At 52.5% G+C, this 17,663-nt stretch overlaps 1 protein-coding gene across 8 annotated transcripts in view; it reads left to right on the plus strand.

Moving 5' to 3' along the window:
• fryl (furry homolog, like) overlaps positions 1-17,663 on the plus strand; it is a 53,284-nt gene that overhangs the window by 9,558 nt on the left and 26,063 nt on the right. For 4 of the 8 annotated variants that reach the window (XM_067230054.1, XM_067230056.1, XM_067230057.1 and 1 more), the window contains exons 1-10: positions 9,674-9,876; positions 10,124-10,177; positions 11,322-11,461; positions 11,748-11,844; positions 12,289-12,368; positions 13,253-13,333; positions 13,447-13,615; positions 13,835-13,927; positions 14,890-14,988; positions 15,259-15,360. In XM_067230054.1, coding sequence (XP_067086155.1) covers positions 9,757-9,876; positions 10,124-10,177; positions 11,322-11,461; positions 11,748-11,844; positions 12,289-12,368; positions 13,253-13,333; positions 13,447-13,615; positions 13,835-13,927; positions 14,890-14,988; positions 15,259-15,360 — 1,035 coding nt within the window. In that variant the 5' untranslated portion in view covers positions 9,674-9,756. Of the gene's footprint in view, positions 1-30; positions 461-5,752; positions 6,255-9,673; positions 9,877-10,123; positions 10,178-11,321; positions 11,462-11,747; positions 11,845-12,288; positions 12,369-13,252; positions 13,334-13,446; positions 13,616-13,834; positions 13,928-14,889; positions 14,989-15,258; positions 15,361-17,412; positions 17,458-17,663 lie in introns of those variants that run through there. The other 4 variants (XM_067230058.1, XM_067230061.1, XM_067230060.1 and 1 more) reach the window with 3 other exon arrangements.

A 17,663-nucleotide genomic window follows, 5' to 3' on the forward strand; every position in this document is an offset into this window, starting at 1 on the left:
AGAGAAAGAGAGGGAGAGGGAGAGAAGGGAGTCGGGGTGAGATGGGGTTGCAGGACCAAGGCCACACAGTGACAGAGCAGTTGGACCGAGAGCTGGACTAAGAGAGGGAGAGCTACAAAGAGACAAGTGAAGAAGCATAAAGAGAGAGAGATGAAGACTTGTTGTGCAGAGAGAGACATTGACGTATAGAGGCAGAGAGGGAGAGAGAGTGATAAAGAAGGTAGCGAGGCGTGGTGCGCGGAGATGGAGTTCCTAAGGAGCCTGGTCCCCACGGTAATATCAGGGGAGGGGGTTGCCCCGGAGACGGCGTTGTCGCGGGGGAAGGGGGGCGGCGGCGTTGCCGCGGGAGGACGGGCCCCCGCCTGCTGAGCATGAAGCGCCTGAGCCTGCTGGCCATGGTCTCGACCGTCCAGGAGGAGGACACCTTCGCCAGGCCCCCCACGCCCCACTGGCCTGAGAGGTACCCAGGACAGACGGGGTTCAGAGGTCAGGGAGGGAGAGAGGGGTCAGGAAGGGTGAGAGAGAGGGGAGGGATAAAGAGAGGGATCAGGGGTCATGGCCTGAGCAGTGCTGTTAGCTCTGGGCTGTTAGCTCTGGGCTGTTAGCTCTGGGCTGTTAGCTCTGGGCTGTAAGCTCTGGGCTGTTAGCTCTGGGCTGTAAGCTCTGGGCTGTTAGCTCTGGGCTGTTAGCTCTGGGCTGTAAGCTCTGGGCTGTAAGCTCTGGGCTGTTAGCTCTGGGCTGTAAGCTCTGGGCTGTTAGCTCTGGGCTGTTAGCTCTGGCTGTTAGCTCTGGGCTGTTAGCTCTGGGCTGTTAGCTCTGGGCTGTTAGCTCTGGGCTGTTAGCTCTGGGCTGTAAGCTCTGGGCTGTAAGCTCTGGGCTGTTAGCTCTGGGCTGTTAGCTCTGGGCTGTAAGCTCTGGGCTGTTAGCTCTGGGCTGTAAGCTCTGGGCTGTAAGCTCTGGGCTGTAAGCTCTGGGCTGTTAGCTCTGGGCTGTTAGCTCTGGGCTGTAAGCTCTGGGCTGTTAGCTCTGGGCTGTTCTAGAGGTGGTGGCTGTATTGTAGAGGTGTCTCGCGCAGAGGCCAGATACAGTTATTAGCTAGAGTTATTACGACCATAAAAGCTGTGATTGTGCAGTCCTCTTTCTGCATGTCGTGCAGTCCTGTCTGCTGTATCCTGTAGTAGCAGTGACACGGTGACTAAGATGTGGGTTAACATTGAGATATCGAGATGTTATTGTTGTTCACCGTGGCAGGTAGCTGAGATGTGTTTACTCTGCACTATGCTTGGTACATACAGACAGTTCCTTGACTGAACTACACACTTCTGAACCTTGATTTTCTGCTATACATATACTACATGAACTACTAACTTGTACATCGCTTTGGATAAAATGTCAAATTGGTTAGGGTAAGTAGGTGGCTCCACCACATGACTGAGCCTAGTGTTCATCTCTGGTCGCATCTGGAGACCAGAGCAGAGTTGGACCAGACTAGACTAGGTTTTATCTGTTAGTCTTACAGTATGATAAAAGGGTTTTAGTCTCCTTAGTTACCTTTAGACCTAGTTTTATTATCGCTAGACTGGGTCAGAGAGTTTGTTTTTCTCTGTGATTGAACTAATTGCATAATCATCTAGTTCGAGAGAGGCCAGAGACAGGGCAATAGAGGCAGAGACAGGGCAATAGAGGCAGAGAGGGCAGAGGGGCATCTTGGTTCAGGTTAGTCAGTAGAGTCATTGCAGGCAGATCTGTCCTGATAGGCCCAGCCTCGTGCTGAAGGCCCCTTCAGGGCTTTCCTGTTTGGAGGCAGCAGGGGGTCCAGACTCCCCTCCCCCCCCGCCTCAGACTCAGCCCTGTTTCAACCCTTTCTCTCTCCCCTCTTCTCCTAATCTTCTCTTTCTCTCTCTCCCTCTCTGCCTGTCTGTTTCTCCTCGACCAGGACACCTCCTCCATATTAGACGAGAACTCTCCTATCCTGACGATGACGATGCTTGTGGTGGGTGTGGTCGTCATGGGTGAGTTGTGTGTGTGTGTGTGTGTGTGTGTGTGTGTGTGTGTGTGTGTGAGAGCTTTCTGAGGGGTCTATAGTGTCCTTGTGGCTTGAAGATCCTCCTGTCCTCCTCTCCTTCTGTCCTTTCTCCCCTTCTACTCTCCTCTCATCCTCGCTTCCTTTCCTCCTCTCTCCTCCCCCTCGCCTCTCTTCTCTGATGCTCTCCTAGTTTTCGAGGTGGTACTGTGTCATGTCTCAGGCAGGCACACCGTGACCTCATCACTAAGCTCGATAGAAGCTGTCTCCGGAGATTGATTTGATTAGGAAAGGTATTTGGTTAAAGGGTGTGCTGCAAGTTTTTTCCCCTGAAATGAAGGGTGTGTGTGTGTCTGACTGGGTGTGTGCTTGTAGGATCTCTTTTCAATAGCGGGTGTTGACTGTGTGCACAGTGCCCTGTTGTTGGGTACATTTCCTGGAAAAACCAGGCCACCTTACCTCAGTTGCTGGCTAACCAGGTAGTGCTAGCTGAGTTAGCATCTGTATTCATGCTCTTAGCTGAGTCAGCACTGGTTTGACCTGGCTGCTGCAGCTATCTGTGTTGGCATCTGCAGCTAGAGCTGAGTTAGCATGCGTAATGGTCAGACAGCAACCTGGGTAACATGAGTTAGCATCTGTATGAACAGGTGACACTGGAGCCAATGTTGTCTCGGATCATGTTGTCTCTCATCAGGTTAAACCAGTGTGTGTGTGTGTGTGCGCGTGTGTTTGTGTTTGTTTCCATGGTTCTCCGTGGGTGCTGTCCTCCTCTGACCTCAAAGCTGCTCTCTCCTGGAACGACTGCCTCTCCGGATTTGGTATTTAATTCTCTGCAAAGTGGCTTTACTAACTGCCCTGGTGGAGATACTTCCACAGAGACGGCAGGCGATCAAGAAAACCTGGCCTGGTGTGGCTGGTTCTAGGCTGCGTCCCGAGTGACATACTTTAACTTTTAGTCAGTACAGCAGCTGACCTTACCAAGTAGGAACTGTTGCATGCAGTGCGTAACGCAGACAAGGAAATGTGCGTTCTTCTCCTTGCTCTAGCACAGGCAGCCTCGTATCGGTCCGCTACTGTGAGACTCCACTGTTGACTCCTCTTCTCCAAGGGTTGGGGGTAGAAATAGCCGGTGAAGTATGCTGGCTGCTGTTGTTGTAGTTCACCATGGGGTGTGTGCGTATGGCGTGTGTGTGTCTATGGCGTGTGTTTATTATTGCGGATGTGGATTTCATCACCACATTTCATCGTGACTCATATCCTGCCTGCAACCGCAGAGACTGACACGGGTTAGCCTTCCTCCTCTTCATCCTCGTTCCCCCCCAGAGAGCCCCCCCCCCCGACACGGTGTGGTGGTCATGGCCCAGACGTTCTCGAGTCAGGGAAGACGAGTCATGCTTAATGAAGCATCCATGTTCACAAGGCTCTGCCAGACTGGGACTGGACCAAACCAGTCTGGATGCAGATGGTGTGTGGTGTCTTCTACCATCAGTAGTGTTGGGGTTAGTTAAACACGTGCTGATCTGAGGGCATCTGGGCAGCGCCCTGTGCCACCTCTTGTAAAAAAAGAACTAACTAAATGTGATTTAGTCAAGGGTTGGAGTTACAGCTCTATCTATCCATCGTTCTTCTTCCCCCATCCCTGGTGAAGAGCACCCAGGACAGGAAGTGCCTGGACAGGAAGTGCCTGTCCTGGGTCTGAAGCCTGGCTCTTAAGCCTGGAGAGCTAGCTGTCAATCACACAGCTACTTATCACACAGCTACCTACTCTAAAGACCTTTGCAGACACTCACATTACAGTTTAGATAACTGTGTCAATTTAGCTAACTACGACTGTACATTGTTAGCTTTGCATGTTATCTTCTACCGTACATTGTTAGATTGCTATCTACCTCTAAGCACTATGCACTTTTAGCTTAGCTAGCTCACGCTGACCACTGCACACTGTTAGCTTAGCTAGCTTACTGCAACCACTGTGCACTGTTAGCTTAGCAAGCTAACTCTGACCACTGTGCACCGTTAGCTTAGCTAGCTATACATTGTGTAATCCTGTCCATCTCTTGGCCTTTAATACCCTTTCGGTTGACTGTTCATCTTGTTGATTTGGTGCCGCATTCCAGAGAAACTGACTTCTGTTTACACCAACAAAGGTGCGTGTTTGTGTGTGTCAACATGGACAGGTCAGGTGTGTCTTGATGGAACAGAGCTGTCAGTACACTGGTGTTTACTGCACGAGGACGGACATCCCAGGATGCATTGCAGCAGGCACTGTTTCAGTCGCTCAGTGGAGTACAGTTCTAGAAGGCTTCCTTAGAGCCAGGACACTGCAGAGCTGCAGAATGGAGGGGGGTGAGTAGGGAAAGGTGAGGAGGTGGAGGGATGAGGGACTTGGGAGGGTGATGAGGAGGGAGAGCTGAGGGACTGGGAGGGAGGGAGGGGGGGGGTAGTGTGACAAAGCAGTCCTTGTGGGAGTGTGTTTGTTTACAATGAGCTGTGGTCTGTTTTGCATGAGGGCAGTCATGTGGTCCAGGGAGAGAGAGAGAGAGAGAAAGAAGAAAGCAGGGGCAGAGAGCGAGGGAGAAAGAAAGATAGAGATAGAAAGAGAAGGAGAGAAGGCAGAGGCAGAGATTGAACCAGAGAGATAAACGGCAGACTTTGTTGGTGTGCGTCTTCTGGGTGCTCTGAGAATGTTTAGTGAACAACGCTAATCTTCAGATCAGCCCTGTGTCTGTGGTTGTCATGTGTCTGTCTGTGTCCTTGTAAGTCCTTCGCACGCACGCACACACGCACATTCATGCACACTGATGGCTTTAAACAGTGACGTAACTGTGCCCTCTGGGTGTGGTTCAGTGTGTTGACCCTGGCAGGTGAAAGGTCAAACGTCTAAACCAGTCTTGTGTGCAACCCTGTCTGTTGGTGTGTTTAGGCTTCAGCAGGAGTTGGGCGTGTGTGAGAAACAGACTTTTATAGCTGGAATGTTTGAGTATTTTTAGCGGAGGCCTATATTTTCCTGTTTGGCTTGGAACAGTGCTGAATGAAGTTACAATGGATGTGGAAGTACACTGCTGCGGAGTGCGTGTGTGTGTGTGTGTGTGTGTGTCTCTGTGTGTGTGTGTGTACCTCCTTCCTCCTCTCCCCTCTCACTCTACTTCTCTTCCTCCCCCTTTCTCTCTTCCCCCTCCTCCTCTCTTCTCTTTTCTCCTTTCTCTTCTCTCTCTTTCTATTCTCTCTCTCCTTTCCTTCCTGCTGCAGTCTAAGATGACGCATCAGTATTTCTGAGAAGCAAACAGGAAGTGGTCTTGTGATTGGCTGGGGGAGAGGGCTGCTGTAGTGTGATTGGGCGGGGGAGAGGGGTGCTGTTGTGTTATTGGCTGGTGGAGAGGGGTTCGGTGTTAGTAGACTGGGAACAGGGCCAGAAAACACTCGCAGCACTCTGATGACATCACCGCCTCCCCCCCCTCCCATCCCAGCTATTGAAACAAAACCCTCTCTGTGGACCAGCATGGGGGAGGGAGGGGGGAGCCATCACTGAGAGAGAGAACAAGAGCCAGTGAGTGAGGGGAGGAGTTGTCCACCAGCGAATGGCGAGTGAGACCGGGGGGGGGGGGGGGGGGGGGGGGGGGGGGGGTGGAGAATAGCTGACAGAGCTTGCAGGCTCACACAGGAAGAGGAGAGCAGAGGGAATATCGCTCCGTTCTGAGCACTCCGTTCCACCTCTCGTTCTCCTGCGAGGAGAGTACTGCTGGGTTCTGCTAGCGGCCAGGTAGCTAGGCGAACCAGGACCTGACAGCCAGAACCTGAAGAGAACCAGAACTGGACCAGCTTAGAAGCTGAGGAGTCTGGTGGGACTAGTGAATGGAGGACACACTGAGATCTTCACTAAGGTCCAAGTAGGAAGGAGCGAGGAGCAGTGAGGAGCAGACGGGAGCAGTGCTCCTCCCCACGGACCTCCGTCCTCCAGCCCTCTCAGGTGTTTCTCAGGATGACCTCCCAGACCTGCTGTGGAGGCTAGGACAGCCTTGTGTTACCGGAGGGGTGTGAGGAAGAAGGTGTATGCGTGTGTGAGGACGTGTGTGTGTGTGTGTGTGTGTGTGAGAGAGAGAGAGAGAGAGAGAGGACAGCGCAGGGTGCTCGGCCTGTGCTGCGGCCGCCAAGCTAGATAGACGTCATGCTGAGCCTGCACGATTCTGTCTTCTTTGAGATCAACATCAGTCGCTGCTGAAGTCCTGGAGCTGTGAGTATCCTGCTAGGCCCCTCTCTCCTCCCTCCCTCTCTCCCTTTCTTCTCCTCTTTTCTCTCCCTCCATCTATCCTCTTCTCCTTTCCTCTCCTCCCCTCTTCACTCCTCCATCTCTCCTTTCCTCCATCTCTCCTCTCGTCTCCTTTCCTCCATCGCTCCTTTCCTCCATCTCTCCTCTCGTCTCCTCTCCTCCATCTCTACTTTGCTCCATCTCTCCCCTTGCCTCCTCTCATCTCCTCTCCCTGTGTTTACATACCACCCTGGTCTGCAACATGGTTATCTGTCAACAGCCTGCACGGTCTGCTTGGTGTTTACACATCCTCACACGCAACCTGAAGATGAAAGAGCTTCCTCTGTTGGAGGCCCAACAGGTGAGGGGGAGAAAAAGAAAGACTAGTGCAGGTTAGAGGTGAGCGGTAAGAAAGAGACCAGCATTAGCAGGTTAGAGGATAGAGATACCAGTGTTAGCAGGATAGAGGAGAGAGAGACCAGTGTTAGCAGGATAGAGGATAGAGATACCAGTGTTAGCAGGATAGAGGAGAGAGAGACCAGTGTTAGCAGGATAGAGGAGAGAGAGACCAGTGTTAGCAGGATAGAGGAGAGAGAGACCAGTGTTAGCAGGTTAGAGGCTTGAGCAGGTAAACTTGGAAGGTCTCTGAATGTCTTCCCGGTCTCTCTCTCTCCTCCTGGTCTCTCCTCCTAGCTGTACCCAGGGGACTCCTTGAGATACCTAAACTGATTACTCACTGACAGGAAATACTCTCTGTCTCTCTCTCACTCATTCAATCTCTCATTCACTCTCTCCCTCTCTCATTCACTCCCTCCCTCAATGTGAGAATGTCTCAATGAAGAGCATAGAAAGTCTACGTCTCTTTCTTTCTTCTTCCTTGCCGGTCAGCTGTCTGGGTAAATGTGTCTGCACGAGACTCCATCCTTCTCTCGCACTCTCCTCATCCTCTCTTTCCTCCTCCTCTCTTTGTCCTGGCTCCCCCTCATTCCCTCTCCTTTCCCCCTCTGCTCTCCGCCTGTTTCTCCTTCTCTCTCCTCAGGGACGGCTAATGTTTCTTCATTGATCTGGCTTGTGGTTGCTGACCATTATTAGCCTTCCTGTACAGCACACATCCTGAGAGCCCGCTGCCTGTCTCTCTGTCTGTCTCTCTCTGCCTGCCTGTCTCTCTGTCTGTCTCTCTCTGCCTGCCTGTCTCTCTCTCTGTCTCTCTCTGCCTGTCTCTCTCTGTTGGTCTGTCTGTCTGGTACCTTGTCGGTCTCACTCTGCCGGTATCTGCCTGTCTGTCTGTTGAGAGGGGGAGAGGGAGAGTGAGGGAGGGAGGGAGAGGGAGGGAGAGGGAGGGGAGGGAGAGGGAGGGAGGAGGGAGGGGAGAGAGAGAGGGAGAGAGGGAGAGAGGGAAGGAAGGGGTAGAAGGTTTCAGCAGGAGTCACTATGTGACTGTTCAGGCTGTTTGCATGTAGGGATGCACACACCATACGCACTCACATACGCACAGTCCATGGATCAGGCCCATGCCGGCTGGACCTCTAACTCATCCCTATGGACATGTGTGGTTGAGGACATGTTGGTTAATCAGTGTCCTGGTTGGCCTGATGTGATCATGTGACTAACTTCTAAAACTATGTTTTTGGGAGAGTCAGAGTGAAGCAACTTTTCAGATATGCTTTTCTTACACACATGCATACACACTGTCACACACGCGCACTCTCTCTCTCTCTCTCTCTCGCTCTCTCTCTCGCTCTCTCACTCTCTCTCTCTCTCTCTCTCTCTCTCGCACACACACACACACACACACCCCCACATACACACACACACTCTCTCTCTCTCGCACGCGCACACACACACACACAGTAGCGCCATCCTGCCTGGTGCTACCAGTGAGCACGATGGTTACTCAACCTGAGTGTGAGTTGGCATCGCGTTCAGTAGAAGGCCAAGCTGACCGTTGGGTAAACAACTCGTTTTTTCTTCACTTTTTTTCTCTCAAAAGAATGCACCCTCGGCCCCTCTCTCACCACCCTTTCTCTTCCCTTCCTCGCTCTCTCTCCTTTCACCCTCCTTTCTTGTCCCTTTAGCCCCTCTCTCTCCCCCCTCTCGCCTCCTATTCTCCCCCTCTTTCCCCCCCCCCCCCCAATGTTCGCTGCCAGCTTCCAGTCTCTCTCTAGAAACAATGAGTAGTAACTGTCAGTAACCCTCCCTGCCAACTGCTCTCTCCCGCTTTTTCTCTCCTCTCTCTCTCTCTCTCTCTCTCTCTCTCGTTCTCTCTGCCTCTCCTTCTTTCCTCCTGATCTACACATTTGATGTTCCAGAATGTTCTGGCCCCCTGCGTACTTTGCCCTCCTCAGCTTGTTCCTAGAGTCCCCCTCCCCCAGCAGCCCCTCCCGACCCCCCCAGCACTGTCTATGAACAGCTGAGATGCCCCTGTGTCTGAGCCAGGGCTTTGAACATCCTGTAAAGGCCTCCTCTCCACCCCACCCCTCCGCTCTCCTCCAGCTCTCCTCTCTCCCTCCTGTAAGCCAGGTCTAGTCTGCTGCGCCCCTAGTGTCCAGCATGCTCAAGGAGTCAGATATTCTCACCAGTGTAACTGGAAGGTGGTGGAACAGGCCAGTAGCACACACACAGCCCCGGTTGGCAGGTTTGAGGGTGTGTTCTCCATTGTTCCTCAGGGCCAGAGGAGGAACTGAGAGCAGAGCAGCTATTTATACAGAGCTGAGGTGTGGCTGCTGTGTCATGTTGTGTAACCCTGCTCTCTCTGGCCTCTCTGGGCCCAGGCTGGCCCCGCTAGCCTGCACCTCCACTACTGGACCTGGTGTATCTTCTCTGGTCCAGCTCCTCTCTCCCCCTCCTCTCCTCCTTCTCCCTTTCCCTCTCATCTCCTTTCTCCCGCTCGCTGTCTCTCTCTCTCTCTCTCTCTCCTCCTCCTGTGTGTGTGTGCGGGACAGGTGCATCACTGTACTGTACAGCCAGCCAATGAGCCTGCGAGGGGGAGGGAGGGGGTTCCATGACACACACACACACGCAGTCTCTCCTTGTTTGTTTTAGATCAGTTGCTGGGTGTGAACGTCTCCACAGTTTCATTGAGTTTTACTGGCCATGTTTTAGCCATTACTATTGTTTGAACTTTTGGGAAGGCACGGGTGTTCCCATGGTAACCAGGAAGAAACAGGGAGCAGGATGTTTCCTGGGAGGGAAGAGGTGAAAGGTCAGCTGAGCTGAGCCCTGTTCCTGGTGACTTGTCCCTGGTACCTGGTTCTGGTACCTGGGTTCTAGTTCCTGGGTTCTGAGCCCTGTTCTTGGTTCCGGTCCTTGGGTTTAGTTGGCTTATGTGTTTGTCTGTTAGCATCACTACTGACCTGTCCGTGTCCTCTCTAACCCCCTGACCTCTGACCCCCGTGTCCCTGCAGCCTCGGCCCCGGTCAGCAGCGTGAGCAGACGGCGCCCCCCCCCCACGGCCCCCCCCTCGTGGGAGAAGCGCTCGGCCGCCATCATGTCCAGCATCACCATCGACCCCGAGCTCAAGCCGGGGGAGTTCGTCATCAAGAGCCTGTTCGCCGAGTTTGCCGTGCTGGCGGAGAAGAAGATAGAGGTGGTGATGGCAGAGCCCCTGGTGAGTAGGGGGGTGGTCTGGGGGTGGGGGGGTGGTCTGGGGGGAGCAGGTGGAGGTTGGATAAGGAGCAGAGAGGGGAGAGAGAGTGGGGAGAGGGGGATCAGAATGGAGAGTATAGAGGTAAAGTTTAAGGATGTATCCTTCTGTTATGATACCTTTTTCTTGGAGCGGGTCTCTCTAATCGCAGTTGTCTCGCAACTCTTTTTTATTTTATTTTTCTCTTTCTCTCCTCTCCTCTGTCCTCCAGGAAAAGCCCTTGTCCAGATCTCTCCAGAGGGGAGAAGATGCACAGTTTGATCAGGTGAGTCTCCCCCTAACGGCAGTTCCAGACAGACGGGTGGATGAATAGATATACATACACATCTACATACACATATGGATACGAGTTAGACAGTGCCATCGTTGGTGTTTAGATTGTGTTGTGTTTGCATGCTCTCGCTACCACCCCAACTCTTCCCCTACCAAGCCTATTGTATGGCACAGTAGTTGAGCCAATCAATAGCTCTGCCCCCACCGCCCGCCCCCCCTCACACACACACACACACACACACACACACCAGGCTGCTGCAGGGTGCAGGACGAGAGTGATGGTGCAGGGTGCTTTGCTCAGCATAACACCCCAACCACAGATCCAGCTGCTGCCATTGTAAGTGAAGCAGGTGAAAGACACGGACAGAGAGAAGGGGCAGGGTGATGGAGAGGGGGGAGAGAGAATAGGCAGAGAGGGATGGAGGGAGGACGAGAGAAAAGAAGGTAACGATAATGGGCAGTGATGGAGCGAGAGAGAGAGAGAAGGAGAGGGAGGGAGGGAGAGAGAGAAAGAGAAAGAGAGGGAGAAAGCCTGTGTCATCCTCAGCAGTATATCAGAGCAGGGTGCTGGAGTGTGTCTGTCTGGCGCCAGGAGGCCAGAGAGTCATTACATAACTCTCCCTCTACCCCTCATCACGCTGCCCTGAGCATGCGCTAGCACTCCCTAGCACAGCTAGCACAGTTAGCAGTCTGGGTCTAGGGTCTTAATGGGCTAGGGTCTAATGGCTAGAACAAGGGTCTAGGTTGGTACTAGGACAAGAGACTATGACTCTCCAGGGTCAGTCAGTAGGGTGAGAGGAGCTCTCATCCTGTCACCCTACACCACCCTCTCCACACAATCAATACTGCACGGACTGTACGTTACTCTGAGCTGAGGTCACTGCTCCCTCCTCCTCTCCTCTCCTCCCTCCGCTTCATCCCTCCTCCACTCTCCCTGCTCTGCTTTCTCTTTCCTTGAGTTCTCTCCATCCCTCCATCTGTCCATTCCTCCATGCTTGTCTCTTCCTTCTCTCTCTCTCCCTACATCTATTCATCTATCCCCCCCTGCTGTTCTCTCTCCTGAATTATCGTGCTACACTGATGTTGATCTCCGTGTGTGTCCTGTTTGTGTGTGTGTTCTGTGTGTGTGTGTGTAGTTAATAAGCTCTATGAGCTCCATAGCAGAGCACTGTTTGCCCTCGCTGCTGCGGACACTGTTTGACTGGTACCGCCGCCAGAGCGGGACCGAGGACGAGTCCTACGAGTACAGGCCTCGCTCCAGCACCAAGTCCAAAGGGTGAGACGTTCCTCCTCTCCCTGCTCTCCTTCTCTCGTTCTTATTCACTGAAGGATAACTGGGCTTGCACACGTGGGTGTTCTCAGTTTACTTAATGTTCTTTAATCTCTCCATCCCTCCCCCTCTCTCTCTCTCCCTCCCCCCCTCCCCCCCTCCCTCCCTCCCTCCCTCCCTCCCTCCCTCCCTCCCTCCCTCCCTCCCTCCCTCCCTCCCTCCCTCCCTCCCTCCCTCCCTCCCTCCCTCCCTCCCTTCCTCCCTCCCTCCCTCCCTCCCTCCCTCCCTCCAGGGATGAACAGCATCGTGATAAAGACTACCTGCTGGAGAGGAGGGATCTAGCCATAGATTTCATGTTCTGTTTAGTTTCAGTAGAAGTTTTAAAACAGGTGAGCTGCCTGCCTGCTTGTCTGCATGTGTCTCCCCATCTATCGGCCTGTGTGTCTGTCTGTGTGTGTCTGACTGCCTGTCTGTGTGTGTCTGACTGCCTGTCTGTGTGTGTCTGACTGCCTGTCTGTCTGTGTCTGATTGCCTTGCTGTGTGTGTCTGACTGCCTGTCTGTCTGTGTGTGTCTGACTGCCTGTCGTGTGTGTCTGACTGCCTGTCTGTCTGTCTGATTGCCTGTCTGTGTGTGTCTGATTGCCTGTCTGTGTGTGTCTGATTGCCTGTCTGTGTGTGTCTGATTGCCTTGCTGTGTGTGTCTGACTGCCTGTCTGTCTGTGTGTGTCTGACTGCCTGTCTGTCTGTGTGTGTCTGACTGCCTGTCTGTCTGTGTGTGTCTGACTGCCTGTCTGTGTGTGTATGTCTGACTGCCTGTCGTGTGTCTGTTCCAGATTCCTCTTCATCCAGTGCCAGATGCTTTAGTACATGAGGTTCTGAACCTGGCATTCAAGCACTTTAAACACAAAGAGGGGTGAGTCTGCACACACACACACACACACAAATGCATGTGCACATACAGTTTGGGGAATTTCTGCTTCATTGGGCTAGAGACCGTGTAGAGTGACAGGAAATGTAGGAGAGAGAAGGGAGGACATGCAGGAAATGGCCTGGGCTGGAATTGAACACATCAAACACTGAGTTCACTCTCGATATAAAACCCCAAATAAACACTATTGCCCTATTGACACACTTGTTGTGGACTGTAGCAGAACAAGACTGCAGCAGTACTATTTATGTCTGTTCAGAGAGGCAGGCTTTATGGCTTGTGTGTGTGTGATAGAGAGAGTGATGTTTATGAGCATCGTTAAAGTCACCAAGAGAAAGCACCTGGTCTCCGTGTCGGACAGCTTCCAGATGGTTCTCTGCTGGGGTCAGATCAAACATCTTTTATAGCCCCTTTTTACAAGCGCTGTTACGGAGGGCTTCGCCCACGCCCACAGATCAGCACCCGCAACCAACCTGAACCCTCAGAGAAGACCAGGAGAAACACCCTCCGGAAACACGGAGAGAAACACTGGTAGAAACCTGGTGAGGAGCGGTTAGGTGAGGGCTCCCTCCTCCAGTGACGGTTGCTGGTGCAGAGAGGTGCAGACCAGAGGCTGGAGACAGCCACGCTATAAGGATACAAATGAAAGGAAGGGTTTCTGCGTTTCTGAGCAGGCATGCTTACCGCTACCCCCTAGCCCCCCCCCCCCCCCCCAGCCCCTCCAAGGGGTCCTGTAGAACCCATGTCTGGTTGCTATGGGAGACGTGGGTGTGTGCCCAGCCCTGTGTGGTGCTGTGGTGGGTAGGTTCATGACAGATGTGCTTGAAGGGCATGGCGTGTTTTGATTGACAGATGTGTTTGATTGACAGGTACTCGGGGCCCAACACTAGCAACGTGCACATCATCGCAGATCTGTATGCGGAGGTCATCGGAGTGCTCACACAGTCCAAGTAACCCTCCTCTTCCTCACCTAACATAACCCCTTCTGGGATGAAGAGGTCTTTAAGAACACCCCACTCACTCAGCGACAGACTGTAACTGTGTGTGTGTGTGTGTGTGTCAGGTTCCAGGCCGTGAGGAAGAAGTTCACCACGGAGCTGAAGGAGCTGCGTGTGAAGGAGCAGTCCCCCCACGTCATCCAGTCCATCATCAGCCTCGTCATGGGCATGAAGTTCTTCAGGGTCAAGATGTACCCCGTGGAGGACTTTGAGGCCTCCTTCCAGTTCATGCAGGTCGGGTGTGTGTGAGTGGGGGGTGGGATGGTAATGGGGGGTTGTGTGTGTGTGTGTGTGAGAGTTTGGTGTGGGTGTGAGGTTGGTGTGGTTGTGGGTTAGTGTTCCTCAGGAGTGTGTTTGACCGTGTGTGTGTGTTACTCAGGAGTGTGTTTGACCATGTGTGTGTGTGTGTGTTCCTCAGGAGTGTGTTTGACCATGTATGTGTGTGTTCCTCAGGAGTGTGCCCAGTATTTCCTGGAGGTGAAGGATAAAGACATCAAGCATGCTCTGGCCGGCCTATTTGTGGAGATCCTCATTCCTGTAGCTGCTGTGAGTACCTGGCCCATACCTACACACCTGTCCTTACACACCTGGCCCATACCTACACACCTGTCCTTACACGCCTGGCCCATACCTACACACCTGTCCTTACACACCTGGCCCATACCTACACACCTGTCCTTACACGCCTGGCCCATACCTACACACCTGTCCTTACACGCCTGGCCCATACCTACACACCTGTCCTTACACACCTGGCCCATACCTACACACCTGTCCTTACACGCCTGGCCCATACCTACACACCTGTCCTTACACGCCTGGCCCATACCTACACACCTGTCCTTACACACCTGGCCCATACCTACACACCTGTCCTTACACACCTGGCCCATACCTACACACCTGTCCTTACACACCTGGCCCATACCTACACACCTGTCCTTACACGCCTGGCCCATACCTACACACCTGTCCTTACACACCTGGCCCATACCTACACACCTGTCCTTACACGCCTGGCCCATACCTACACACCTGTCCTTACACGCCTGGCCCATACCTACACACCTGTCCTTACACGCCTGGCCCATACCTACACACCTGTCCTTACACACCTGGCCCATACCTACACACCTGTCCTTACACGCCTGGCCCATACCTACACACCTGTCCTTACACACCTGGCCCATACCTACACACCTGTCCTTACACACCTGGCCCATACCTACACACCTGTCCTTACACACCTGGCCCATACCTACACACCTGTCCTTACACACCTGGCCCATACCTACACACCTGTCCTTACACACCTGGCCCATACCTACACACCTGTCCTTACACACCTGGCCCATACCTACACACCTGTCCTTACACACCTGGCCCATACCTACACACCTGTCTGGGCCTACACTCCTGAGTGCTTACCCTTCTCCCCCTCCCTCTCCTCTGTCCCTCCCTCTCTCCCCTCCGTCTCTCTCTCCCTCCCTGTCTCTCTCTCCTCCCAGGCGGTGAAGAATGAAGTCAACGTGCCGTGCCTGAAGAACTTTGTGGAGATGCTGTACCAGACAACCTTTGACCTCAGCTCCAGGAAGAAGCACTCCCTGGTAACGCCTCTCCTCTATCACTCTCCATCTCTCTCTCCTCTATCACTCTCCATCTCTCTCTCTCCTCTATCACTCTCCATCTCCCTCTTTAATCTATCACTTTCCATCTCTCTCTTTAATCTATCACCCTCTCTTTCTCTCTCTATCACTCTCTCTCTCTCTTCATCTCTATGTATTGTCTCTCATGTCTGTCTCTCACATTAACTAACACACATTGTCCCCTTCTCCCCCCCCCCCCCCCTCCTCCCTTCTCTCCCCCCTCCTCCACAGGCCCTATATCCCCTGGTGACGTGCCTGCTGTGTGTGAGCCAGAAGCAGTTCTTCCTCAATAACTGGCACATCTTCCTCCAGAACTGCCTGTCTCACCTGAAGGTACGGTTGACAACCCCCCCCCCCCCCCCCCCCCACACACACACACACACACACACACACAGCCAGCCACCTAGGGGTCAGGACACAGATGACTTATTACAGGTGACCACTTAGGACAGGGGTGACTAGTTACAGGTGACCTGTGACTTGTTGGAACATAGGTGACTTGTTACAGTGACTTTTTAAAGGTGTCATGTTACAGGTGACTTGTTAGGACAGGGGTGACTTGGTGCAGGTGACTTGTTAGGTAATTTACAAAAAGACAAAGGTGTCTTTAAACTCAAACCCTTCCTTTACTTCAGTTATAAAACTGTCCCTGAATTAATATTATTGTAAAACTTGCTACTGATTCAGACATTAATACTTCAAGTTTCCAGGTTTAAGTAGGACAACAAAGGTAAGTTACTTGAGGCTGTGGTTGTTTACTCTCCTGTTTCAATCCAGACCTCAATCTGAACCATGTTCCCTCTTTAAAGTCATTCTGATTCATTTACGATGAACGAATCTGAATCAACCTTAGCTGCTTATGGGTGTTGAGCGATCCAAACGAAGCTCAGAAAATCAGACTCGTAGTGCTCTGATCCAAACCTGAGAAACAGCCCTGGTTAATCAAACACACATCTGTCCTGTCACCTACGCCCCCTCATCTTTCCAATAATAACCTAATGGCTTGTGATCCCTGTACCTCCACAACTCCAAACTGATTCCTTTTGGGAGATTTGACTCTGATTCCTTGCTGAATGGGTTGTGATTCCCTCCTGTTGTGATGACTCCCTGTTGAATCAACTCTTTGATACTGAATCCAACTCTCTGGTGTTGAATCGACCGTCTGTGATCTTGTGTCTGACGTGACTCACCTGATGTGATTCATTTGTCTCCTCCTGGGATGTGATTCCTGAGTCTCCTTGCTGTTGAGTCTTGGTTCAGTGCCCCAGGTGATCAGAGCCAGTAGTTGAGTGAGTGATGAGTCAGACTGCTTGTTGCACAGACACATTCCAACCCTGTACCTGCTCCCAGCATGCAGTTCACCCTGCTGGCTGGAGATTCAGGGTTGCAAGTAAGTGGATGTTATCATTAATCTTGCCCCTTTACAACATCCCCTTACCCTCACACCCCTCGCCCAGGTTTTGTTATATATAGTTAAATGGTAGTTAATGTAACCTTAATGTAAAGTGTTGCCAGAGAGAGTTTACAGGGTTAGAATGGAGTCTGTGGACTGATGGGACGCAATGGTGGACGCAATGCTCTGATTCTTGTCTGAGCCCAGTGGCTTTTGTAGTTTCACTGGGTTAGCTCTCTTCCTGGTCTCGCACGCACACACACCAGCCTCCGTCAGGCGTTTCTCTCCTCCCTCCTCCGCTCTCTGCTGTGTGTGTGTGTGTGTGTGTGTGTGTGTTTTGTCATCCTTTCCTTGTTTCACACTCGTTTGATTCAATCTCTTTCGATTTCACACTTTTTTCTTTCTTTATTGTTTCTACTTACGTCCGCGAAGCATGAAGTAGACCAGGTGAAGGATCAGGTTCACGTTGGATGAACACACCATTGTGTCGGTGAAAGCCTGGACCGTAGACGGTCTTGACACGCTCAAACACGATCCAACACGTTTGCTCCATGCTTAGCCCCCTCCCTCCCTCCTCTCTCCAGTACGAGCCTGTCTGGAGGTGTGTAAGACACCGGGCCAATGCTGGAAAGTTCTGCACACGTTTGTGTCTCTTTAACGTTTTTTTTGTTATTGTTGCGTGTGTTTCTGTTCACCTCTAACCTGCATGTGTCACCCTCACACCCTCCTGTCGTCTCTCTATCTTTCTCTCTGTCTCCATCTCTCTCTTTCTGTCCATCCCTCTCCTCATCTCCCTCTCCATCTCTCTGTCTCTCCATCTCTCTCTCCATCTTTCGCTCTCTCTCTCCATTTCTCTCCCCTTCTCTCTCCCGCGCTCTCTCTATCTCCCTCTCCGTCTCTCTCCATCTCTCTCTCTCTCCATCTCTCTCTCTCTCTCCATCTATTTCTCTCCATCTCTCTCTCCATCTCTCTCTATCGTTCACGCACTCCAGATGCCATCTAACAACAGCATCAGGAAGCAGATAGAGACCCTGCAGGTGAGTCACCTGGCGTCCCCTAGTGGGGAGAGCAGGAAGTGCGTGCTGGAGAGAGGGGATAGAGGTGGCAGGGGTGGACCCAGAGTGGTGGAGAGCCGAGTGGGTGTGGGCCTAGAGAAGGGGCCCATATTGAGACAAGGGGTCTCACATAGAGACAAGGAGGGCCCACAGGGAGAAGGGGCCATAAGAAAAAAGGGGGCCCCACC

The sequence above is a fragment of the Osmerus mordax genome, chromosome 26 (assembly GCF_038355195.1).
Source record: "Osmerus mordax isolate fOsmMor3 chromosome 26, fOsmMor3.pri, whole genome shotgun sequence".
NCBI lineage: Eukaryota > Metazoa > Chordata > Actinopteri > Osmeriformes > Osmeridae > Osmerus > Osmerus mordax.